General features: G+C 65.4%; 4 protein-coding genes across 5 annotated transcripts; 2 read left to right on the top strand and 2 right to left on the bottom strand.

Moving 5' to 3' along the window:
- Positions 1 to 488: 488 nt before the first annotated feature.
- CATIP (ciliogenesis associated TTC17 interacting protein) lies at positions 489 to 3,084 on the bottom strand. Its single transcript, XM_062005165.1, has 9 exons — positions 3,009 to 3,084; positions 2,623 to 2,835; positions 2,449 to 2,507; positions 2,028 to 2,114; positions 1,673 to 1,843; positions 1,366 to 1,490; positions 1,139 to 1,215; positions 955 to 1,043; positions 489 to 728 (listed from the first exon to the last, which is right to left on the bottom strand). Exons 1-9 carry the CDS (start codon positions 3,082 to 3,084, stop codon positions 489 to 491), a joined length of 1,137 nt encoding a protein of 378 aa, XP_061861149.1.
- Positions 3,085 to 3,427: 343 nt separating this feature from the next.
- On the bottom strand, positions 3,428 to 15,969 carry PNKD (PNKD metallo-beta-lactamase domain containing). The gene is made up of 10 exons (XM_062004577.1): positions 15,907 to 15,969; positions 15,464 to 15,665; positions 6,051 to 6,166; positions 5,742 to 5,854; positions 5,447 to 5,505; positions 5,217 to 5,309; positions 4,825 to 4,988; positions 4,632 to 4,718; positions 4,420 to 4,535; positions 3,428 to 4,227 (listed from the first exon to the last, which is right to left on the bottom strand). Exons 1-10 carry the CDS (start codon positions 15,932 to 15,934, stop codon positions 4,054 to 4,056), a joined length of 1,152 nt encoding a protein of 383 aa, XP_061860561.1. The 5' UTR covers positions 15,935 to 15,969; the 3' UTR covers positions 3,428 to 4,053.
- Positions 7,881 to 14,700, top strand: TMBIM1 (transmembrane BAX inhibitor motif containing 1). 2 transcript variants are annotated; one of them, XM_062004575.1, is made up of 12 exons: positions 7,881 to 8,273; positions 11,326 to 11,570; positions 11,676 to 11,758; positions 11,851 to 11,915; positions 12,057 to 12,110; positions 12,227 to 12,277; positions 12,461 to 12,500; positions 12,675 to 12,712; positions 12,898 to 12,985; positions 13,070 to 13,165; positions 13,887 to 13,940; positions 14,031 to 14,700. In XM_062004575.1, exons 2-12 carry the CDS (start codon positions 11,354 to 11,356, stop codon positions 14,172 to 14,174), a joined length of 930 nt encoding a protein of 309 aa, XP_061860559.1. In that variant the 5' UTR covers positions 7,881 to 8,273; positions 11,326 to 11,353; the 3' UTR covers positions 14,175 to 14,700. The 2 variants fall into 2 exon arrangements, with proteins under 2 accessions (XP_061860559.1, XP_061860560.1); XM_062004576.1 differs by lacking the exon at positions 7,881 to 8,273 and adding an exon at positions 8,293 to 8,593.
- Positions 15,970 to 16,172: 203 nt separating the features above from the next.
- Positions 16,173 to 20,113, top strand: AAMP (angio associated migratory cell protein). Its single transcript, XM_062004608.1, has 11 exons — positions 16,173 to 16,291; positions 16,555 to 16,707; positions 17,040 to 17,159; positions 17,284 to 17,423; positions 17,533 to 17,677; positions 17,800 to 17,883; positions 18,103 to 18,218; positions 18,539 to 18,642; positions 19,150 to 19,240; positions 19,499 to 19,653; positions 19,841 to 20,113. The coding sequence occupies exons 1-11, from the start codon at positions 16,204 to 16,206 to the stop codon at positions 19,914 to 19,916; spliced, it is 1,272 nt and encodes a 423-aa protein (XP_061860592.1). The 5' UTR covers positions 16,173 to 16,203; the 3' UTR covers positions 19,917 to 20,113.
- Positions 20,114 to 20,161: the final 48 nt, after the last annotated feature.

Below are 20,161 nucleotides of genomic sequence, written 5' to 3'. Positions count from 1 at the left end.
GACGCTGCAGGAGTAGGGGAAAGGCCGGAGGAGTGGGAGCGAGGAGGAAGCAGGCATGTGTTGCACAAGGACATGAGCAGGTCAAAATGCACCCTCAGCACTGGGTGGGGAAGCACCAGTCCCTATGGGTGAGGGGAGAAACTTCGAGGTCAGGCTGCACCCACAAAAGTGGGGTACCCTGTCCTGAGGACCCTAGTGGCTGTGGAGGTGGGAGGGGGAGCACCCCAGGTGCGGCTGGGGACCAGGAAGATGGAGGGCAGAAGGATGGAGGGCAGAAGGATGGAGGGCAGAAGGATGCAAGCCTGGCCCTTCTCCAGAGTATGCCCCTGGCAACTCCCCCACCCGAAACAAAGCCTAGAACAGCTGGGAGGGGGATCACCCCCAAAAGTGGCATGGGGAAATCTGAGCACATGAGTCAGCAGCCCCTGCCCTCCCTGTGACTCAGTTTCCCCAAAGCAAAAGAGCCTGGACAGGCAGCGCTGGCAGCTTTATTCGACGTTGGCTGGAGGGTGGGCAGGCAGAGGGCTGGGGAGGGGGCTGGCAGCCCCAGCAGGGGCAGAGGGGGTCCCAAGGGGCTGCTGGTGGGCAAAAGGGGCAAAGAATTGAGCAGCAAAGGAGATGGGGTCAGGGGGCTGCCGGAGGAGCAGGGCCTGGAGGAAGTCAGCCAGCAGCGCCCGGAGCTCGGGGTGCCGTCCGAGGTAGGCGGCATGGGACACTTGCAGCTCCTCCTGTGGCAGGGTGGGCAGGGTGGGCATGGGTACCATACCAACACCCGCCCCGGGTGCTGTGCCAGGGTTGAGGGGAGAGCAGGGTGTTTTGGTACCTCACCACACTTGAGGAGGTGTGGGAGGATGCTAGCCAGCCTGCACCCTACCCCCTGCCCCCTGGGCACCCCCAGGGAGCCCCTGCTAGGGAGTGGCACAGCCCCCTGTCCCCATGTGGCCCCTATCTCACCTTCCTATCCAGGAACCAGGAGCAGAGCTGGATGTCCTCTTCCCAGTCCAGGGGGTGCTTGGGGAAGCGGGGCTGGGGCTCAACCCCACCTGGCAGCAGAGAGGCAGGGTAGAGTGTTCCCCACTTGGGTGCCAGGCAGGGGCTGCCTGTGCTGAGAAGCAGAAGCCTTTACCCTCCCCAGTACCTGTTGCACCAAGGACAGACTCATCCTGCAGCAGCACCAGCATCGGGATGCCAACGTGCACCAGCCGGACAAGGCGTCTGTGGTGGGGACAGACAGGGAGCCCTGTCCTGGCCAGGCTGGCAGGGCTGGGGCTGGTTGGGCTGGGGGCTGGCGGGGCTGAGAGTTTGGCAGGGCTAGGGACTGGCAGGGCTGGGAGTGCCCTCAGTCACGCCCTGTACCCCCCGTACCCGCTAGGCAGGAAGCTGCAGTGCCAGGTGACAGAGACGGTGGTCCCGGGGCTCACTGCTCGCTCGATCACCAACACCTCTGCCTCTGCTGAGCCCACCACCTGCTGCTGGAGGCCCAGGGTGCACTGGGGGGTCACAGCCAGGGGTCACTTCTGTCCCAGAGCCAGCCCTGCCCCTGTCTGCCATCCCCATGCCCCCCTCCCCGCCAATGCTGTCAGCCACACTCTGCTCACTCCCATCTCCCTTATCCCACCCCTGGCCTGACCTTGACCCCCCACCCCATGGGCCCTCCTGGCCTGCGGCTCACGTAGCTGGAGGTGCAGAGCTGGCCCTCGCTGTCGATGGTGGGGAAGAGGAGGCTGGGAGGCACTGCCCACCGGCAGGCCAGCACCCGCAGCAGCAGGAGGCTGGCACCCTCTGGCAGCAGCCCCTGCAGCTCCTCTGGACTGTAGAAGAATCTCCAACACTGTGGCTCTGCCTGCAGAGACACCTGGCCACTTTGTGAGACAGCCACAGCCCCACCATCCCCAGGGACAGCACTCCGGAGCCTGGGAACACCCATGGGTGAGCCAGGCTGGCTGTGCTCCCCTCCCTCCCTCCCTCCCAGGATGTACCCCATTTGGGGGGCAAAGGGAAGAGGCCCTCCCCTTCCTCAGCCTTACCTCTCCCTCCCGGAGGGTCTTGGTGACAGTCATCCCATGCTGGTGTCTCACCATGTGGGTCTTCTTCTCTATGGGGTATGCTCTGAACTGGGGGGGGGCAGAAGGTGGGAGGCAGAGCCAGGGTACCCCCTCTCTGAGGTGGCACAGCTCAGCACCCCTTCAATTGGGATACTGCACCAGATGCATTGTGGGAAACTCCTCTGCTCAGGTGTCACCCAGTGGGGATGGGGACAGAGCTGGTGGGACAGAACTGGTGTCCCCAGCTGGGGAGGGGACACCAGGCTGTCCACAGTGACCTTGCATGGAGTGCAACATCCCCCAGGAGGGCCTGTCTGCAGGGCATACCTGGGGGCAGGGGGGCAGGACACAGGGAAGGAAGAAGGACACATGGAAGAGGACAAGCCAGTGCCACACTGGTCACCTCCAGACAACGCACCTCCTCCTCCTGCTCCAGGGTCTCCAGCTGCAGGGTCAGGTAGGCTGGCAGAGCGGGCCCACACTCAGCCCACTGCCCGGAGGGGCCAGTGGGATGGGGATGCTCCAGCCCGGGGGAGGGGGCACGGCGGGGGGACACCCCAAGACGTCCCTGACTCACCTCGGAGGGTTCTGGAGCTGGGCACGCCGTGCTGCCGGCTGCGGGAACTGGCTTGCACCAGGAGGCAGCTCCGCACCGGCTCGCCCGGCCGCTTGTAGGGTGCCCACCGGGCTGCTACCCACCAGCGGCCACTGGCCCGCTCGCTCGGCTCGCCTCCCGCTCCCGGCACCTCCAGCATCTCAGCGAACAGGCATCTCTCCAGCTCCTCCGGGCCTGCGCAGGGGGGGAACAGCCCCGCTCCAGGCACCTCGCTGCCTCAGTTTCCCCACACCCTCTGTGGGGTTCCAGCCCCTACAACCCGCCCCGCTCCCGCCGGAGCCCTGCACCCCTGCGCCGGGGACCGTCGCGGCGGCGGCGCGGGGGCTCAAGCGGGATGCGGCACCCACCGATGAGGTTGAGGAACTCGGCCGCTGCCTTGCCGAGGGCAGGAGGCTCCTGCCGCCACGCCGAGGGGGGGTCCATGCGTCACCGGGGGTCTCCTGCTGCCGGACCCCCCCCCCCCCCACGGTGAGACGGCAGCACGCTCCCCAAAAACCGCGGTGCACCCCCGCTGCCCTGGAGGGTGACCCTAGGGGGAGGGGGGCCACAGTGGCCCCCCAGGCCCCTGCCGCCCCCCATCCCGCCCGGCCCCCCCAGCAGTGCCCCGGACCTGCCCGTGCCGAGCTCGGCTGCCCCCCACGACGCCCCAACGGTCTCCGTAGCAACGGCCTGGCCCCGCCTCTTAAAGGGGCCGCGACGGCGCGGCGCGGTGACACGGCGCGGACACCCGCGGACCGCAAGGCGACGGGACGCAAACGGGCACAAATCCCATCCACTCTTTTATTTTTAGGGGGAGGGAAAATCCTGCCCCCAGTACAGCAGCACCCCCTCAACCCTTCCGGTGTGCCCCCATGGCCCCTAGCCCCGTTGGTGAGTGGGGCTGGGGGGGCTCCGGCACCAAGCAGGCGCCGCTGGAGAAAAGCCCCTTGATGGAGGTAGTACTGCTCCGCCTCGCCTTGCTGGTTCCATCTCAGCCCCGCCTCCCCTCAAATGGAAATGTACAGCACTGGGGCTGCCAGGGGAAGAGGGGGCTCCCTGAGTGCTGGGGTGGGGGGGGATTGGGAGTTCACAGCAAAACGTGGAGGGGAGGGAAGGTGTTAGGAAAAGCCCTTGGTGCTGTCCCTACAGCCCCAGCAGTGGGGTGGGGGGGGGCTACAGACCCCCAGAAAGGGGATCAAGGTGCTTCTACGTCACAGCTGGTGACCCCCAAGTCTGGGGGAGCAAAGGCTGGGATCACTTATGGGGTGCCCACGTGGGGGGAGGGTGTCCACTCTTCCCACCCCACCCAAACCTGCACCCCAGGAGGGAGATTCACAGCAAAACAAACCACACAGTCTTGGCTCATCCCTCTGGCCGAGCGGCCTCCCACCCCATGGAAAGGGGAAGGCAGGCCTAGGTGGCTTTGTAGGCATCCTTGCGCCTCCGCACCTCCTTGAGGACACGGGCACGGAAGGCGTCGGGGGTCTCGCCCCTGGCCTGCCGCAGCCCCAGCGCTGCCTGCAGCTCCGGCCGGTGCGTCCGCAGGAAGGGGTTGTAGGTCTGCTCCTCCCCCAGCGTGGAGGGGCACTGCGGGGGACACGGCTCAGCCCCCCTGCCAGAGGCAGCACCCCTGGCAGGGTGCTGGGGGGCTGGTCTCCAGCACCCCCTTCCCCTCCATGCAAGAGGGTGTCGGGGTGCAGCATTCCCACAGAGGCGTGGGGAACCCCGCAAGGGGCTGGGGTGGGGGAGGCTGCAGCCAGGGGAACCCCCGGGCCTCACCGTGCTCCTCTTCTCCTGGCGCTGCTGCGTCGCCCACCGCAGCTTCTGCTCCAGCGCGGGGTTGTCGAGCTCCAGGAGGCTGGCGAAGGTCAGGCACTCCAGCGCATACTCGTGGCCTGCAGACCCCCGCACCCCTCAGCATCACTCCTGCCCGGAGCAGGGTGTGGGGAGGGGAAGAGCAGCGGCTGTGCCCTGCTGTTGGGGACACTCACCTGGCCACAGCAGCGTGTCCTCACCCAAGCCCACGGCCACATCCAGGGAGGCGAGCATGGTCTCAGGGGAGCCCTCAAACAGCCTGCCTGCAACCCCACACAGACAACTGTCATGGGGGAAGGACACAGGAGCGTCCCCCAAGCCCGTCCCAGGGTGGGATTGCCACCCAGTTCTGGAGTTGAGCACACTCACCGCAGCCAGAGAGGAAGAGGAGGTCCCCGGAGAAAAGGCAGGGGGGGCCGCCGAAGGGCCCCCCATCCAGCACGTACACCATATGGCCCACGGTGTGGCCAGGGGTGGCGAGAGCCTCGAAGGTCAGGCAGCCCACGCTCACCTTCTCCCTGTCTGCAAGCGGGCTGTGCAGGGCAGAGGGCACTGTCAGGGTGCCTCCCTCCCAGCACCTCAAAGCACCCACCTCTCCGTTCCCCAGGGTCATGAATGTGCCAGCCCTCTGCCCATGAAGCGGGGTAAGGTGGGATTTGGGTGATAGACTGCTGGGTGGTGGAGCAGAGAGCGCTAGTTGGGGGTGAAGCCACCCCCTAAATTTAGAGGGGTGCTGGGGAGGTGCAGGGCGCAGGACTTACTTGGTGAGCTCTGGGATGGCATCGAGGGCGCTGCCATAGACCTTACAGGAGCCATGCTGCCGGCGGAGCGCCGTGTTTCCCCCGCTGTGGTCCCTGTGGACAGGGAGGTCACGGCCCCTAAATGTGTGTGTCCCCCCCCATACTACCCCTCTGAGATGGAGTCACCACAGCTGGGGCCCTCTCCATGGCAGCCACCGACCACCCTCCCTGAGCCTCCTCTTACCCCTTACCAATGTTTGTGGGTGCAGAATATGGCCTCCAGAATCACCCCTTCTTCTTCAATGGCAGCCTAGGAATAGGGGGGAACACCAGAGAGATTTGAGGGCACCGAGTACCAGTCTCTCCCTACACCCCCATCCTCAGCTCTCTGGATCAGCTCTGCCACCCTTCAACCTTGCCCCGGGCACTAAGGGCTGCAGTTAGGGGCCGATTTGTCCCCCTCTGCCCTGCAAAAAGCCTGAGACATGCCACCCCCTCCCTCGAGGACACCCAAACACTGGGGCAGGGGAGCTGTGGGCGTCTCACCTGCACGGCCAGCGGGTCGGAGGGGTCGACGACGGCCGCTCGGCCAGAGCCAGTGTCGATGACCAGGTAGCTGTAGTTGTTAGAGAGCACGGGAATGGGCAGGATTTTCATCCCTGTGGGGAGAGGGAATACGGGCATAGACATCAGGATAGGACCCCCTGCCAGGGAAAGGGGATGGGGCGGAGAGGCCAAACTCCCCTCATCTTAAATTCTCAGACACTTTGGTGACGGCAACCCCTCCTCATCCCCAAGTGCCAGTGTTGGGGGACACAACAGGGCCCCAGCATGGAGGGGCTGTCTGGAACTCACCGGGGAAGCAGCAAGGCTCGGGGGCAGAGTGGCCGTTGGGGTACCGCTCCCGTGCCTTCTTCACCTGCCGCTGGTAGAAGAGGTAGCCCAGGCGTGTGCGGGTGTACAGGCTGTACCTGGGGAGGCAAACACCCTGGCAATAACCCTCACGTCCCCGAGGAGCCCACTCAGGAAGGGGACATTGCTGCAGGAGTGTCCAGCTGTCCATCTGCCTGCCCAGCAGGGCGCTGCTCCCTGGGAAGGGCTGGAGCCTTAGGGCTTCACCCACAGCAGCATGTTGGCTACCGGGTGAACCCCAGCCGTGCCCCCTCTCCCTGCCGTGGGAGGGCCATGCCCAGGGCCGACTCTGCTCCCAGGGCCTGCCCTGGCTGCCACAGCCCCTGGGAAGCAGAAGCAGAGCGGGCAGAGGAAACGAAAGGAGACAAGTCCCTACAGCGTGTGCCGTGCAGGGCTGCAACGGACGCAGGCTAGGGGCCTGAGGGGGACCTCTCTGTTTATACAGCAGCATTTTGAGGCTGGGGTTGGTGCCATACACAAAGCCCATCCCGAGGCAAGGGGCATCCCTCTGGGTGGTTACAGCCTCCAGGTTGACACCAGCAGGTACATTGGGAAGGAATCTTGGGAAGAGACGGGGGTCCCCCTCATCTGTGGGGGATGGTAGCCCGAAGCACAGGTGAGGGTTCCTGCCAGCACTGGGCTGCACGGCCTTGGCCGGGGCACCGGGGAAAAGGTTAATGATTAGATGCGATCCCGAGGGAAGGAGCCGCGGGGGGGAAGGGAAAGGGTGCCCGATCCGAGGGTGACCGTCGCCGTGCTGGGAGAGCCGGTGGCTGAACCGTGGCCCTGCGAAGACCCTTCCCGTAGCCAGACAGACACTCACCCCTCCGGGCGGGCTGAGCACCCCCCGCCCCCTGCCACAGCACCAGCCCCAGCCCGGCCTCCGCCAGCCAGCGTGGCCGGAGCAAGCCGGGCTGTCCCCGCTCCCTCCCGGGGGGGCTCCGCACAAGCAGGGCAGGACGGGCCTTTCTTCTCGGAGCCAGAACAAAGGCGGGCGGCGGCGGCTCCCTCCCAGCGTGGGGGGGTGTATGTGTGTGACCGGAGCGGCGGGCACTCACCCCACGCGAAACAGCAGCGGCCCGGCGAGGGCCATGAGTGCGGCGGCGACGCGGCGGGCCAGGCGACAGAGGGGCGAGCAGTGCCGGAGGCAGGTGGTCCCCAGCCTGCGGACCCGGGCCGCCAGCGCCCGCAGCGCGGCCCCGCCATGGCCCGGGCGCCGCCCCCCGCGCCCCGCGGCCATGCCGCCCTCCCCACGCCCCCCGCACGTCACGCCGCGTCACAGCCGCGGGAACCGGTACACACACACACACACACACACAAAAACAACCCCCCCCGCCCCGACCGCGTCACCTGCGGAGAGGGGATTCCCCTCCCCGCAAAGGGTGTCCTCCCCAGCGACGTCACTGCGCGGAGGAGGGGAGGGGGGTCCCTGCGTGACGTCAGAGCAGAGAGATCAAAGTATCCCCTTCTACGTCACTAATATGAAGTTGTGTCGGTCAAGATACTATCCCTCGCAAAGAACGTCCTGGAAGCTACGGGCTCGGGATGGACGCGCTCGTTAAGTTTCTCAGGAATCGGCCAGCTCGGCAGAGAGAAGAGAGGCCGAGGTGTCCTGAACTGAGCCGCCTTCATTGTACACTTAAAAATCACACCCACAGGTTAAAAAGACCCCCGCCCCGGTGGAGCCCCTTCCCCCGGGCATGCGTGTTAGCAAGGTGATTATGTAAGCCGTGTTATAATCGTACGCTCATCGCTAGCCAATCGTTGTAACGGGGAGCGTATGAGTTCTGTAACTTTCGCGTACAAACACAGCACAGAGAGCTGGGGCAGGGCGCTTGGCTCTCTGGCGTTCCGCGACGGCACCCGCCCGTCTCTGCGCGGACACCTGAAGCAACACTTGGGCTCTGTGTGGGCACCGGCCTATTGCACAGCGCGCCAGGGATCCGCTTCTGGGACAACGCCGGTGCGGGCAAGGGCTCGGGAGGATCCGGCCCGGGGAGCAAGGGGAGGCGGATCGCAGGCGCCTGGCCCCCCGCGGTGTGCAGCGGCGCGGAGCCGCCGCGGGAGGGCGGGCGGGAGAGCGGGCGGGTGGGCGGGCAGTGCCTCCCCCGGCCCGGCCCGGCGCGTCGTGCGGCGGCCGCATCCCGGCGGAGCAGCGCGCAGCAGGTAAGGCGGCCTGGCACTGCCTGGCACGGCCCGGCACGACCCGGCACGGCCCCGCTCCGCACCTCGCGCCGCTCCCGCTTCTAGCCTGGGGCAGCTGGCAACAGGGTGTCACGGAGATTCCCTCCCCGCTCTCCTAACTTCACCCGTCCCTAGTCTTCCCCAACCCCCCTGTCCCGCTCCCCTCCGGTGCCACAGCCGGTGGGGTGAAGCAGGAAGGGGGCTGCCGGCGCCGGACCGAGCGTCCCGGAGGGCGGGGCAGGGACCGGGCAAGGGTAGGAGTCCGGTCCACGGACGGCGGGGACCCCTCGGAGCGTGTAGAGGTGTTTGGGGTCGAGGTCCGGCGCGACGGGGGGAGCGGGGACGACGTGGAGTCCCGCGGGCGGGGACGCGGGGGGACGAGACCCTCACGGGCAGGACCCCACTGTAGGGCTGGCGCCGTTTTCCAGACCCCGCAGGATGGCGATGAGGGCGGACTGTGAATCGGAGCACGGCGTAGGGTGGGCCGCGGCGGGGGGGGATTGGTAGGAACGTCCTTTGTGTTGCAGAGTGTCCCCACAGACCCCATGGCGTGTCTCCGGAGGTGAGGGCACACGTCTGTGGGATGGCACCGCGCGGGGTGCGTGAGGACTGTCTGGGGGCTTGGGCTGAGGCGATGGTGAGGTCTTGCAAACTCGTGTCCAGTGTGAGTGGGGTGGGGGCAGACAGCGGCATGGGGCACTGGGGGAACCCAGCCTGGGTGGGCTGTGCTGATCTCCTGGGTGTGAGCCAGGCTGAGTGGTGGTGTGCTGAGTTGCGTTGTGCTGTGCTCAGCTGTGCCAAACTGTGCCCAGCTGTGCTGTGCCGTATTGTGTTGTACCAGGCTGTGCTGTGACGAGCCATACTGTGCCGTACTAAGCTGTGCTGTACTGGTGGGAGTTTCCAGGATGTTGGGTCCTTCCCAGGCAGCTTCACCATGGGGAGCCATGGGGAAAATGGGGAGCCCTGGCCCCCACCCCAATCCCTGGTCCCGCCCCTAAGGTGGCTCTTGGTGGCTCAGTGTCCCAGCAGAGCAGGTGGCAGAGGCCTGAGCCCAGCAGGAACGCTGGGGTGGCTGGTGAGGATGCTGCCTGGCACCTCTCTCGGGGCTGTGCCGGGAATGCTGACCGCCTGCACCCCAGAACCCCGCCGTGTGTGCCTTATCTGTGCTGAGTCACGGTGCTAGGACAGAGCTGTACCCTGTTCCGTGGGACAGCGTGTCATGCTGGGGCCACCGAGCCTGCCTGGGTCACGCTGTTCCTGATAGTGTCTGGATGTATGTGCTTTTGTGCCGGCTGTGCAGGGGCCTAGGGAGGGCGCGGGTGCCGCCAGTCTCGCTGGGCGCGGCAACCGCAGGGACCCGTCAGGCTGGTTTCTTCCCCATCCCCAAGGCCACCACACTGGGGTGGGGACAGGAGGGGCTGGGGCAACCAGCAGACCCCTGCAGTGCGGGTGCCAGCCGTGGGTACAGGTTGGGAGCCCGTGATGACTGTGTGCTGGTCAAATACATCTGCTTTCCCAGGGAGCCTGGGGTCCGTCCTGGAGACTCTGGTCCTCCCTAATCAGGTGCTGGTCATGGGGGTTTTGCTGGGGTCGGGCTCATATTTTGAGCCCCTGCAGACGGGGTGGTGCCAGGGGCCATCAGGTGCTTTTTGGGAAACCACGAAGGGGCAAAAGTGAAACTTCCTGGCAGGGCGGTCACCGCCTCGCTGGTTATTTTCGGCAGTGCTGTCATCAGGATAGCAAAGGGCGGTGCAGCTGGAGCAGCTCAGCCGCGGCTGGGACTGAAGAGGGGAGGAGGGACGGGTGCCGAGCTGCTCCTGGCCCGGCCTGGCATGGCTGTCCCTGCTGTGTCCCCCACACCGTCGACCCCCAGCCCTCCCGTGGAAAGTGCCGGTGTCATGTCAGGGGCAGCACCCACTCCCCTCCCACCCGCTCTGAGTCCGGATCAGATCTTGGTCCTTTTCCAGGGTTGGGCCTGGGGTCATGTCACCGCTGAGGGTGAATCCTGGCATCTGCCTGGGGCTTGGGGTGTGTGTCCCTCGGTGCCAGCACCGGGGGGAGGGAGGCTGGCAGGCTGTTGAAGGTCTGGCACCGGCTCCTGGCAATGCTGTTGTTTTCCTGGCCTTGGAGATCCTGCCCTCCTCCTCCTCCTGAGGCAGCTGGCCTTGGGCCTGGGCTGGCTGCTCCTGGCTGTGGGGGTCTGTGAAGGGACACAGCACACATGGGGAGGGGAGCCCAGCCCCGGGGGTTCTGGCTCCCCTCCCTGGGGCTGTCTTCCTCTCATTGAGATGATGTGGGTGGCACTTATCCCTATAACTCCCTGGGGAAACTCAGGAGTTATGAAGCCTCTGTGTGGCCTACTGCGCAGTGGAGTGGGGGGCATCCCTGGAATAGGGGGGTGGAGGAGGTGCATGGACGTGTTCAGGATCAAGCATTGCCATCCCAGGCAGCACTTTGACCCCGGGGCAGTGCCAATAGCCAGACTTGCCATGGTGTGTGTAGGCTCCCTGCTCCCCAGCGATGGCAGGGTGGGCTCTAGAGGCTGGCTAGGTGACATCTCTGCTGCAGCCTGAGTCAGTGCGTGGCTGTGCCCTGCCTGTGGTTGGCCACTGACGCAGGAGCTGGGGACTCAAGGCACAGGAATGCGGGTGGCCCTGGCCAATGGACAGTGGGGCCATCCGTCACCTCTCATTGACCTACTGGCATTGAGGCCAGCTCATCCTTATTAATTAGAAGCTGTCATTAAAGTGTGTGGGGGGGGCTTTGTGGCTCCACTGTCCCCTGTGTCCCTGCACCTGCGGCTCTGATTGCTGGGGACACATCCTGCCCAGTGAGAAGGACCTGTGCTGACACCCTTCCTCTCCTCTCCTCTCCTCTCCTCCCTCTCCTCCTCTCCTCTCCCTCCTCTCCTCTCCCTCTCTCTCCTCCTCCTCTCCTCTCCCTCTCCTCTCTCCCCTCTCCTCTCCTCTCCTCTCCTCTCCTCTCCTCTCCTCCTCCTCTCCTCTCCTCTCCTCTCCTCTCCTCTCCTCTCCAGGTGCCTGTGAGAGACACAGAGAACCAGCATGGCACAGCCCACTGCACCTCCTGTCTACGATGACAAGAACCACTTCTACCCCCCACCCCCGGGGGGTTACGCCCAGCCTCCCCACTATGCTGGGGGATACCCACAGCCCGGGGGGTACCCACAGCCTGGGGGCTACCCTGCAGCAGGGGGCTACGCACACCCAGGGGGGTACGCGCAGCCAGGGATGGCCATGCCCACCATGCCTATTCGGCTGGGTAAGTGGGTTTCAGTTTTTTTGGGGGGGTGGGGGCGTTAGAACTAGGGGTGCTACAGGGGGCTGTGCAGCCCACCCTGGTGCTGAGGGGTGTCCCCCACCACAGGTGACAATGACATCGGGGATGGCTCTCCCTTCCAATCGACTGACTGGGAAGACAGGAAGGTCCGGCACAGCTTCATCCGCAAGGCGAGTCCTAGGGGGCCAGGGGCACCTGTTGGGTAGGAGGGCACCTGCCCAGGTGGGGACTGGGTGCTGACCTCTCCTGCAATGTCTTGCAGGTCTATGCCATCATCTCCCTGCAGCTGCTGGTGACTGTGGGCATCATCTCCGTGTTCACCTTTGTGTGAGTGCAGGGCCCCTCCTTAGCTGTGCCTCAGAAAAGGGAGCAGCCTGGCCATGTCCCTTGTGGCAAGGGGGAGGTGTGATCTGAGGGGACAGTAGTTGCTGTTCCCCCTCCCCCACACTTGTCCCTCCTGTCCTGCAGCCACCCTGTCCGTTCCTTTGTCCAGAAGAACGTCGCCATCTACTATGCCTCATAGTGAGTAGGAGGTTCTCTGGCTCGTGCCCCTCGAGGGGCAACTGCAGCCTCTCACCCCTGCAGGGGTCCTGGTGGGAGTGGTGACGGGGCTCACACTCGCTGTCCTCTCTCTGCAGCGCTGTGTTCTTGGTGACTTACCTGGTGCTGGCCTGCTGCCAGGGACCCCGGTGAGTCGCTGGTGGCTGGGACTCCTGAGGTTGGGGTCTGGATGTGGGAGGCTGGGGCGTATGTGTCTGCAGGGCATCAAGAGGGGTGGCCCTGCCTGGGGCTGCTGCTGGGGATGGGGACCAGGGGGACACGACATAGCCGCTGTCACCAGCTCACCTCTCTGCACCCCATCTTGTCCCCAGGAGACGATTCCCATGGAACATCATCCTGCTGGCCATCTTTGTGAGTGGGGCTGGGGCTGGAGGGGGGGTGGCAGTGCCCCCACGGCACCCCAGCAGACCAGGGGTGCTGGGAGGGACAGGGGCATCTGTGGGCAGGCAAGGGACAGCCAGGACCTGCTGCTCCCCCGCTCCCTGGTGCCACTCACCCTGCTGAGCCCACCCTTCTCTTTTGCAGACGCTGGCCATGGGGCTGATGACAGGGACGATCGCCAGGTATGCCTGGGGCACCCCACACTGGCGGGACCTGGGGTCCCTCCTGTCCCCTGCCATGTGGCAGCTCCAAGGGGAGGCTGCTGGGAGCCAGGGGACACCCTTCAGGGCTATGGAGGGTCACCAACATCCCCCTAGCAGGGGGATGCCAAAACATGGGGTGACTCCAGTGTCCCCTCTGTCCTCAGCATGTACCGGACCAACGCTGTCTTGATTGCCATGCTCATCACCGCCATCGTGGCCATCATCGTCACCATCTTCTGCTTCCAGACCAAGGCAAGGAAGGGGCTGTGCCCTGCCCTGCCCTGGGGGGTCAGACAGTGGGGACGCCACTGTGACATGCACGTTCCTCCCTGGCAGGTTGATTTCACGTCGTGTCCAGGGCTCTTCTGCGTGCTGGGCATTGTGGTCATGGTGACTGGGCTGGTCACCGCCATCGTCCTCACCTTCAAATATGTGAGTGCTGGAGGGACAGAAGGGCTGGGGGTGTCTGCACTGGGATGTCCCCAGAGCTGGCCTGAGCAGAGGGCTGGGTGGTGGTTTGGTTTGGGAGGAACAGGGGGCTGGGTGGTGGTTTGGTTTGGCAGCAGCAGGGGGCTGGGTGGTGGTTCGGTTTGGGAGCAGCAGGGGGCTGGGTGGTGGTTCGGTTTGGCAGCAGCACGGGGCTGGGTGGTGGTTGGGTTTGGGAGCAGCAGGGGGCTGGGTGGTGGTTGGGTTTGGGAGCAGCAGGGGGCTGGGTGGTGGTTGGGTTTGGGAGCAGCAGGGGGCTGGGTGGTGGTTGGGTTTGGCAGCAGCGGGGGGCTGGGTGGTGGTTGGGTTTGGCAGCAGCAGGGGGCTGGGTGGTGGTTGGGTTTGGCAGCAGCAGGGGGCTGGGTGGTGGTTCGGTTTGGCAGCAGCAGGGGGCTGGGTGGTGGTTCGGTTTGGCAGCAGTGGGGTTCTGGGTGGTGGTTGGATTTGGCAGCAGCAGAGGGCTGGGTGGTGGTTGGGTTTGGCAGCAGGCTGGTGCTGGCCTGGTGCCGGCAGCTGGCCTGCAGGGAACAGGCACGTTGGCGCCAGCGTCGGCTTCGGCGTCAGCGTCCATCAGCTTCCGGGGAGCCGTGTGCCAGCGGGCAGGACGTGCCCGGCCTCACCTGCCGCGGGCCAGCACCTCCTTACCTGCCCAACCCCTCCCACACAGGTCTACTGGCTGCACATGCTGTACGCGGCCATCGGCGCCATCGCCTTCACCCTGGTGAGTTGGGGTGGGCAGAGGGTGTCAGGCAGGGACCAGGGAGGGGGGAAGCACCTTTCGACCCCTACCTGACACCCTCCCCCCATCCAGTTCCTTGCCTACGACACCCAACTTGTGCTGGGGAACAGGAAGAACACTCTTAGCCCTGAGGAGTATATCTACGGCGCTCTCACCATCTACACCGACATCATCTACATCTTCACTTTCCTGCTGCAGATTGTGGGTCGGGATTAGCCCCCAGAGCCCTCCTGCTCTCCCCCTCCACTGCCCCTCGCCCCCTTCTCTGGCCTCTGTATGGGATATGGCTGTTCACTGTGGCTCCCAATGCTTCGGCATCCCTGCCAGTAGGCTGCTAAGGAAAGGGCTTCCCTCTATCACCCCTCCAAACGCCTCCAGGGGCAGTGGAGGGGACCAGCTGACGGTGTTTAGGTAATGCCTGGCCTCAGCATGGCTCACTGACGTGATGCTGGGCTGGCAGCCAAGTGCCACGGTCCTGCCTGGGCAAGAGGAGCTTGCTGCAGCCACATCATGTTGGGATGTTTTTGGCATTGCCTGGTCGGTGTTATTCACTCAGTGCCTTAAATGCATCTCTGGCTGTGAGCCCCTCCCCGTGCCGTGGCAGAGCCCAGGGTGGGCAGGACAGGGAGCAGCTGGGACCCCCGTGGTGGGACTCGTGGCAGAGCTCCTATTGCAGAGGCCCTGCAGCCACTGCTGTGGGAAAACTTGCACTTGCTAAATAAAACACTTTAATACTTTTCCAGCCAGTGCCAGTCTCATTGGTGTGGCAACTCCCCCAAAGAGACCTGTGGGCAGCCTCAGCGTGGGGGCTGCGGCCATGGGCAGCGTAAGCCCTGTTTTGGAATACAAAAAAACAAGGTCAAGCTGCTCCAGGCCTGGTCTCACTCCCCTGCCTGTAGCCCTCAGTCCTGGTAGGCAGATCCCTGGCTGCTGCTGGGCCCCCGCACTGCGGGGCAGGCACAGCCTGAGCTGAGCACGGAGGAGGCGACTGGGGCAGCACCGAGCTGTTTCACTCACCAGGGATAAGGTTTATTTGTGCCCATGTGGCCTCACGGGCTGGACAGAGAGGGCGGCTGTCAGCGCTGCGTGTCCCGTGGGGCCAGCAGCCCCTCCGCCAGAGCCTCGCAGGTGCCCCAGTATCAGGCTGGGGGTGGGGGGCAGCCCAGCTATGCCCCCCTGGCCACCCTCTTGTATCGCTCCGACCCGTACTCGCCCTGGTTGGCTTCCATCACCTGCCGGCGGATTTTGAGCTGCTCTTGACGGCTTTTGTCCACTTCCCGCTTGGCCAGGAGGAAGAGAAGGATGCCAGAGGGCATTCCGATGGCCCTGCAGAACAGCCAGCAGGCAGGAGGTGGAGAGAACCACAGGGAATCGAGGGTCCTGTGCCCACCTGGGGTGACACGGACACAGGGACACCCCCTGCTCAGCGCTGCAGCCTGCCGGGAACCCCCATCCCGCCCCAGGCCCTGTGGAGCAGCGCAGCCTCCCGGGCTCGAGCTCCTCACCAGGCCACAGCCACCGGCTTCATGGGGTTCTTGCCCTTCTTGCGCGTGGGGATGTACTCGACCCCCTCGGGCAGCCTCCCGCTGCCAGGCTCCGCGCCCGCCCGTGGCCCCGCCGGCCGGGGGCAGCTCTGCCTCAGGAGCCGTGTGCCCGTGGGGCACTGCCACGCCCGGGGCCGGGCGGGCCCCGCAGCTGCCAGCAGCCCTGTGGGGAGAGCGGCGTTAGCGCAGGGGCGCCGTGGGGCCCGGCCTCGGCTGCCCTCCCGCTGCAGGGGCAGCGAGTGCTGGGGGGCGCGGCCCGGCCGGGGGCGTGGCCAGGCGCGCCAAGGGAGCGGCTCGAAGGCCTCCGCGGGGTCCCGCGGGCCGGGCCTGGGGACACCGCGTGTGGTGGGGTCGCGCGGCGCCGGGCCCGCTCCCCGCCCGCCTCCCCCCGCCCGCTCCGGTACCGCGCAGGCCGCCGCGCGCCACCGCCATGCCGCGCTCCGCCGGACTGCGGCCGCCGCGCTGCCTGCCGGGAGCTGCAGTCTCCCGCGCGGGGGGTGACGGGAGGCGCGCCAGCCCCCGCGGCGCCAGAGGAACTACATCTCCCAGAGCCCGCCGCGCGGGATGGGGCCGGCGCGCCTTGCCGACGGAAGGGGCGGGGTCAGCCCGGGGCCGCGGGCCGGGGTTGGCTGCGGCGCGGTGCGCGGCGGAAGCGGCGGCAGCGGCGGCGCGGGGCGGGGCGGGCGCGCGGGCAGGCCGGCATGGAGCCCGCCGAGGGCCCGGGGGCGCTGGGCTTCCACGGCGACGAGGAGATCATCGAGGTGGTGGAGCTGGGCCCGCCCGGCCCAGGTGAGACGGGGCGCTCCGCGCCGCGACCCGTGCACGGCCCTTGCCCCGCACCTCCCCCGGGCCCGCGTCCACTCCCTGCGTCGCGTCCCGTCCCGTCGCGACTCCTCTGCCCCCGTGGCGGCATCGGGATGACGGGTCCCCCCCCCCCCCCCCGGCTGTCCTGTTCCCCAGGGATCCCCGAGTGCCCCGGTGCCCGCGGCCGCTGCCCCGGGGGCAGCGAGCCCGGCAGGCGCCAGCCGCTCCCTGACCTCCACTCTCTGCAGATGACCTGGCCGACGAGATGGAGGACGTGGACTTTGAGGACGAGGCGGCAGAAGAGCCTGACGCCGAGGCTTGGGAGACGGAGGACGAGGAGGGGCTGGAGGATGGCATGGAGGCGCCGGACGACAGCGAGGTCACGTTCTCTCTCCACTCGGGTGAGCGGTGGGTGCGGACAGGGGCAGCCGGGCTCTGCTCCGGGGCCTGCTCCTGCCTGGGAACTGGGGCAGGCAGCGGGTCCTTGCCAGGCAGCAGTCTCCCGGCCCAGCCTGTGACAGCTGTCCCGGGACGGTGCTGCCTTGGGCTGTGCTCACTGCTACCTTGTGATCTGCTGGAGAAGCCCTTGAAGGCTCCTGCTGTGGCAGCTTGTGCTAAGCTCGGCAGATCTAGCCCGTGCTGCTCTTCTCCTGAGGGCAAAATACGTTCCCACTGGTTTGGGTTGGGAGCTCAGCTCACTGATGTCCTGGCCTCTCTTTCCTCGTGTGTGAAGCTTCTGTTTTCTGTGTGAGCCTCGACCCCAAGACCAACGCGCTGGCAGTGACGGGTGGGGAGGACGACAAGGCCTTTGTGTGGCGTGTGAGCGACGGGGAGCTCCTGTTTGAGTGCTCGGGTGAGGCAGCCTGTGTCCCCTCCCAGCCGGCTCTCGGCTTCTCCCTAGCTGGTGCTGTGCTGGAGCTGGGCTCCTGACTGCCCTCCGTAGCTTGGCCTCAGCCTCTGTCCCCCAACGTCTCCAGGACACAAGGACTCGGTCACTTGTGCCAGCTTCAGTCACGACTCTGTGTTTGTGGCCACGGGGGACATGTCTGGGCTTATCAAAGTGTGGCGGGTGGATGCCAAGGAAGAAGTGTGGTCCTTCGAGGTGGGAGACTTGGAGGTGAGTGGCGGGACCCCCGGTGCCATGGGCAGCTCGCGGGCCAGCTGCTGGGACTGGGTGGCAAGGGGCTCCCACCCCCGTAACACTGCCTGTCCCTCCCTCTGCCCAGTGGATGGAGTGGCACCCTCAAGCCCACGTCCTTCTGGCGGGCACTGCTGATGGCAACTCCTGGATGTGGAAGATCCCCAGTGGAGACTGCAAAACCTTCCAGGGCCCTGCATGCCCAGCCACGTGTGGCAAGATTCTGCCTGATGGTGAGGCACTAGGGACAGATCCCGCTGCCACTACCTGCCCTCCTGCTTCTGCCAGTCTGTGCTGAGGAGGTGAAGGACCGAGGTGAGCTCTGGCTCTACCTCACTGGCTCTGTTTCACCCAGGGAAGCGAGCAGTGGTGGGGTATGAGGATGGGACCATGCGCATCTGGGACCTCAAGCAGGGAACCTCGCTGCATGTCCTGAAAGGTAAGGGAGAGCTCAGTCACCTGAGGTGGGACCCTGTGAGGCCAGGAGCTGAGGGAGCCTGGTGGTGGGTTTCCCTGTCTGCAGAGATGGCTGCTCCTTGCCACCTGGGTGCTGGCAGAGCTGGGCAGGGTGCAGGCTGCAGGAGGGTGTGTTTTGGGGCCCACTGGGTTTCCTGGGGAGGACACATGGAGCTCATACCTCTTCTGATTGTCCCCTGAGGCCAAGACGGCCACCAGGACCCCTTGACGTGCGTGGCCAGCAACCAGGACGGCAGTTTGGTCATGACGGGCTCCGTGGACTGTCACGCCAAGCTGATCAACTCTGCCACAGGCAAGGTGAGTCCGTGCGGGTGGGGCAGAGCCGGCGGGAGGAGGGAACGGCCTCCCAAGCCCCTGCCCGGTGTCCACGGGTGGCTCAGAGCTCTGTCGGCCCTGAGCAGCCCGTGGTGCCCGCCGGCAGCCAGCAGGAGGCGCCCTTGGCCAACCCAACCGTTACCCAACCCCTTTCTGCTCCAAATTGCTGAGGGTTTGGGGTCGGGTGGTGTTGAGGGTGTGTGAGCTCGATCCCAGGTAAGGGAATGGTACTTGGGTGCGACTGGAGGGGGAAAGGTTCCCCTTCCTCTGCCCTGTGGGACAGTCAGCCTCCCTCTGCCCAGGTGGTGTGTGTGTTCAAGATGGAGAGCACGGCCCCCAAGGCCCCCGCTGGTGAGGGTGAGGAGGCAGAGTCCAACTCAGTGGAGTCGCTGGGCTTCTGTAACGTGTGAGTGTGGGGACACATGGCCTGGGGGGTGACAATCCCTCTTCAGTGACAGACTTTAAGGGGGTTCTTAGTAAGAGACCCATTTCTACCCCTGTGCCCGTCCTGTTCTCACCCCTGCCCCTACGTCTTCCCCCGCCAGCTGTGGGTATCTGGTGGGGGCACGTGTGTGTGTGACAGAGAGGACAAGGGACACCAGCTGTCTGTCCTCTCCTCAACCTGTTTGGTTTCTGGGCCAGCCCCAAGGGCTACTCACTGTTTGGCCAGGATCCTCAGCAGCCCTGTCTGGAGGGTATCTATCTCTCCTACCACATTGTCTTCTCCCCTGTAAATCTTGGTCCCCTTGCTGGCTCTCAGTGTTCTGGTTTTCTGAATCAAGTAGTTTTGTGGCTCTGGACATTGGGTCTTCTTCTTGTCTTCTCAATGCACTTTGCCTTCACCCTTGATCCTTCACATGCCTCTATTCCTGCTTCCCCCAGGCCCCTGTAACACCTGTCCCCCCCTCTGCAGGATGCCACTGGCTGCTGTGGGCTACCTTGATGGCACGCTGGCAATCTACGACCTCTCCACCCAGAGCCTGAGGCATAAGTGCCAACACGAGGTACTGCCCTCTCTCCCTGGGCCTGGCAGGGGTCATCTTTGGGTCCATATGAGACCTCCCTTGCAGCCCAGGGGCTTTCCTGGGGCCGCATCCCAACTTCTACTTCTCCCTTGGCCCTGTGACGCTTCCCCGAAGTAGCAGCCAGAATCCCTGCACAGAGGCTGTGTCTTAGGGGCTGGCTTTTTTTGTGGGGTGGAGGTGTGTGGGGGCAGCTGGGGGTCTCCAGTGCTCACTGACGCTGTGGCTGCCCCGTGGCAGTCAGGGATCGTGCAGCTGCAGTGGGAGGAGAGCTCGGCCGTGGTGTACACATGCAGCCTGGATGGGGCCGTGCGGCTCTGGGACGCCCGCTCGGGGAAGATGATCAGCGAGTACCGAGGTCACACGGCTGAAATCCTCGACTTTGCTGTCAACAAGTGAGTGAGGAACCCCTAGCCTCCTTCCCTGCTGTGAGATAGGGGGGATCTCCAGCCTCAGGACCTCCAGTGATGAGCTGTCACTCCTTTGGCTGCCCCTGCTGTGCAGTCCCAGGGAGGGGACAGACCTGAGACTGAGGGATGTCCACAGCCCCCAGCCCCACCTCTGAGCCCTGTCTCCCCCCAGGGACGCCTCCATTGTGGTGACAACCTCTGGTGACCACCAAGCCAAAGTGTTCTGCGTGCAGCGCCCCGATCGCTAGTGCCGGCAGGGGCCGGTGTCCTGGCTCTGGCAGCTGCCTCCTGTCCCCAGGGCCAGGGCAGAGGGCCCTCACCACCCTGCTCCACCGCCTGCTTTGTAATTTTCCAGCCTGCTCCACTTTGCCCTTGCCCTCTGGGGGCCAAAGCCTGGGGTTTTGTATGAAAAATGTCTTTTAATTATATAAATTATTTCACTTAACTGGATGCCATCCACTTTGCTTGCCGGGGGTGGGAAGAGAAACGGGGG

The sequence above is a fragment of the Colius striatus genome, chromosome 11 (assembly GCF_028858725.1).
Source record: "Colius striatus isolate bColStr4 chromosome 11, bColStr4.1.hap1, whole genome shotgun sequence".
In the NCBI taxonomy this organism is placed as follows: domain Eukaryota; kingdom Metazoa; phylum Chordata; class Aves; order Coliiformes; family Coliidae; genus Colius; species Colius striatus.
The sequence above is the reverse complement of the archived record's forward strand: the minus strand, read 5'-3'. Positions and strand labels throughout refer to the sequence as shown.

Coding starts and splice junctions, on each gene's coding strand:
- TMBIM1 (XM_062004575.1), top strand. CDS start 11,354: ATGGCACAGCCCACTGCACCTCCTGTCTACGATGACAAGAACCACTTC. Junction 12,278..12,460: donor GCCTGCTGCCAGGGACCCCG/GTGAGTCGCTGG, acceptor TCTTGTCCCCAG/GAGACGATTCCCATGGAACA. Junction 13,941..14,030: donor GCGCCATCGCCTTCACCCTG/GTGAGTTGGGGT, acceptor CCCCCCATCCAG/TTCCTTGCCTACGACACCCA.
- AAMP (XM_062004608.1), top strand. CDS start 16,204: ATGGAGCCCGCCGAGGGCCCGGGGGCGCTGGGCTTCCACGGCGACGAG. Junction 16,708..17,039: donor CACGTTCTCTCTCCACTCGG/GTGAGCGGTGGG, acceptor TCGTGTGTGAAG/CTTCTGTTTTCTGTGTGAGC. Junction 17,160..17,283: donor GCTCCTGTTTGAGTGCTCGG/GTGAGGCAGCCT, acceptor CAACGTCTCCAG/GACACAAGGACTCGGTCACT.
- PNKD (XM_062004577.1), bottom strand. CDS start 15,934: ATGGCGGTGGCGCGCGGCGGCCTGCGCG. Junction 4,719..4,824: donor CCTCTTCCTCTCTGGCTGCG/GTGAGTGTGCTC, acceptor GTGGGGTTGCAG/GCAGGCTGTTTGAGGGCTCC. Junction 4,228..4,419: donor GCCAGGAGAAGAGGAGCACG/GTGAGGCCCGGG, acceptor TGTCCCCCGCAG/TGCCCCTCCACGCTGGGGGA.
- CATIP (XM_062005165.1), bottom strand. CDS start 3,084: ATGGACCCCCCCTCGGCGTGGCGGCAGGAGCCTCCTGCCCTCGGCAAG. Junction 1,844..2,027: donor AGACCCTCCGGGAGGGAGAG/GTAAGGCTGAGG, acceptor GTGTCTCTGCAG/GCAGAGCCACAGTGTTGGAG. Junction 1,491..1,672: donor AGCTCTGCACCTCCAGCTAC/GTGAGCCGCAGG, acceptor GTGACCCCCCAG/TGCACCCTGGGCCTCCAGCA.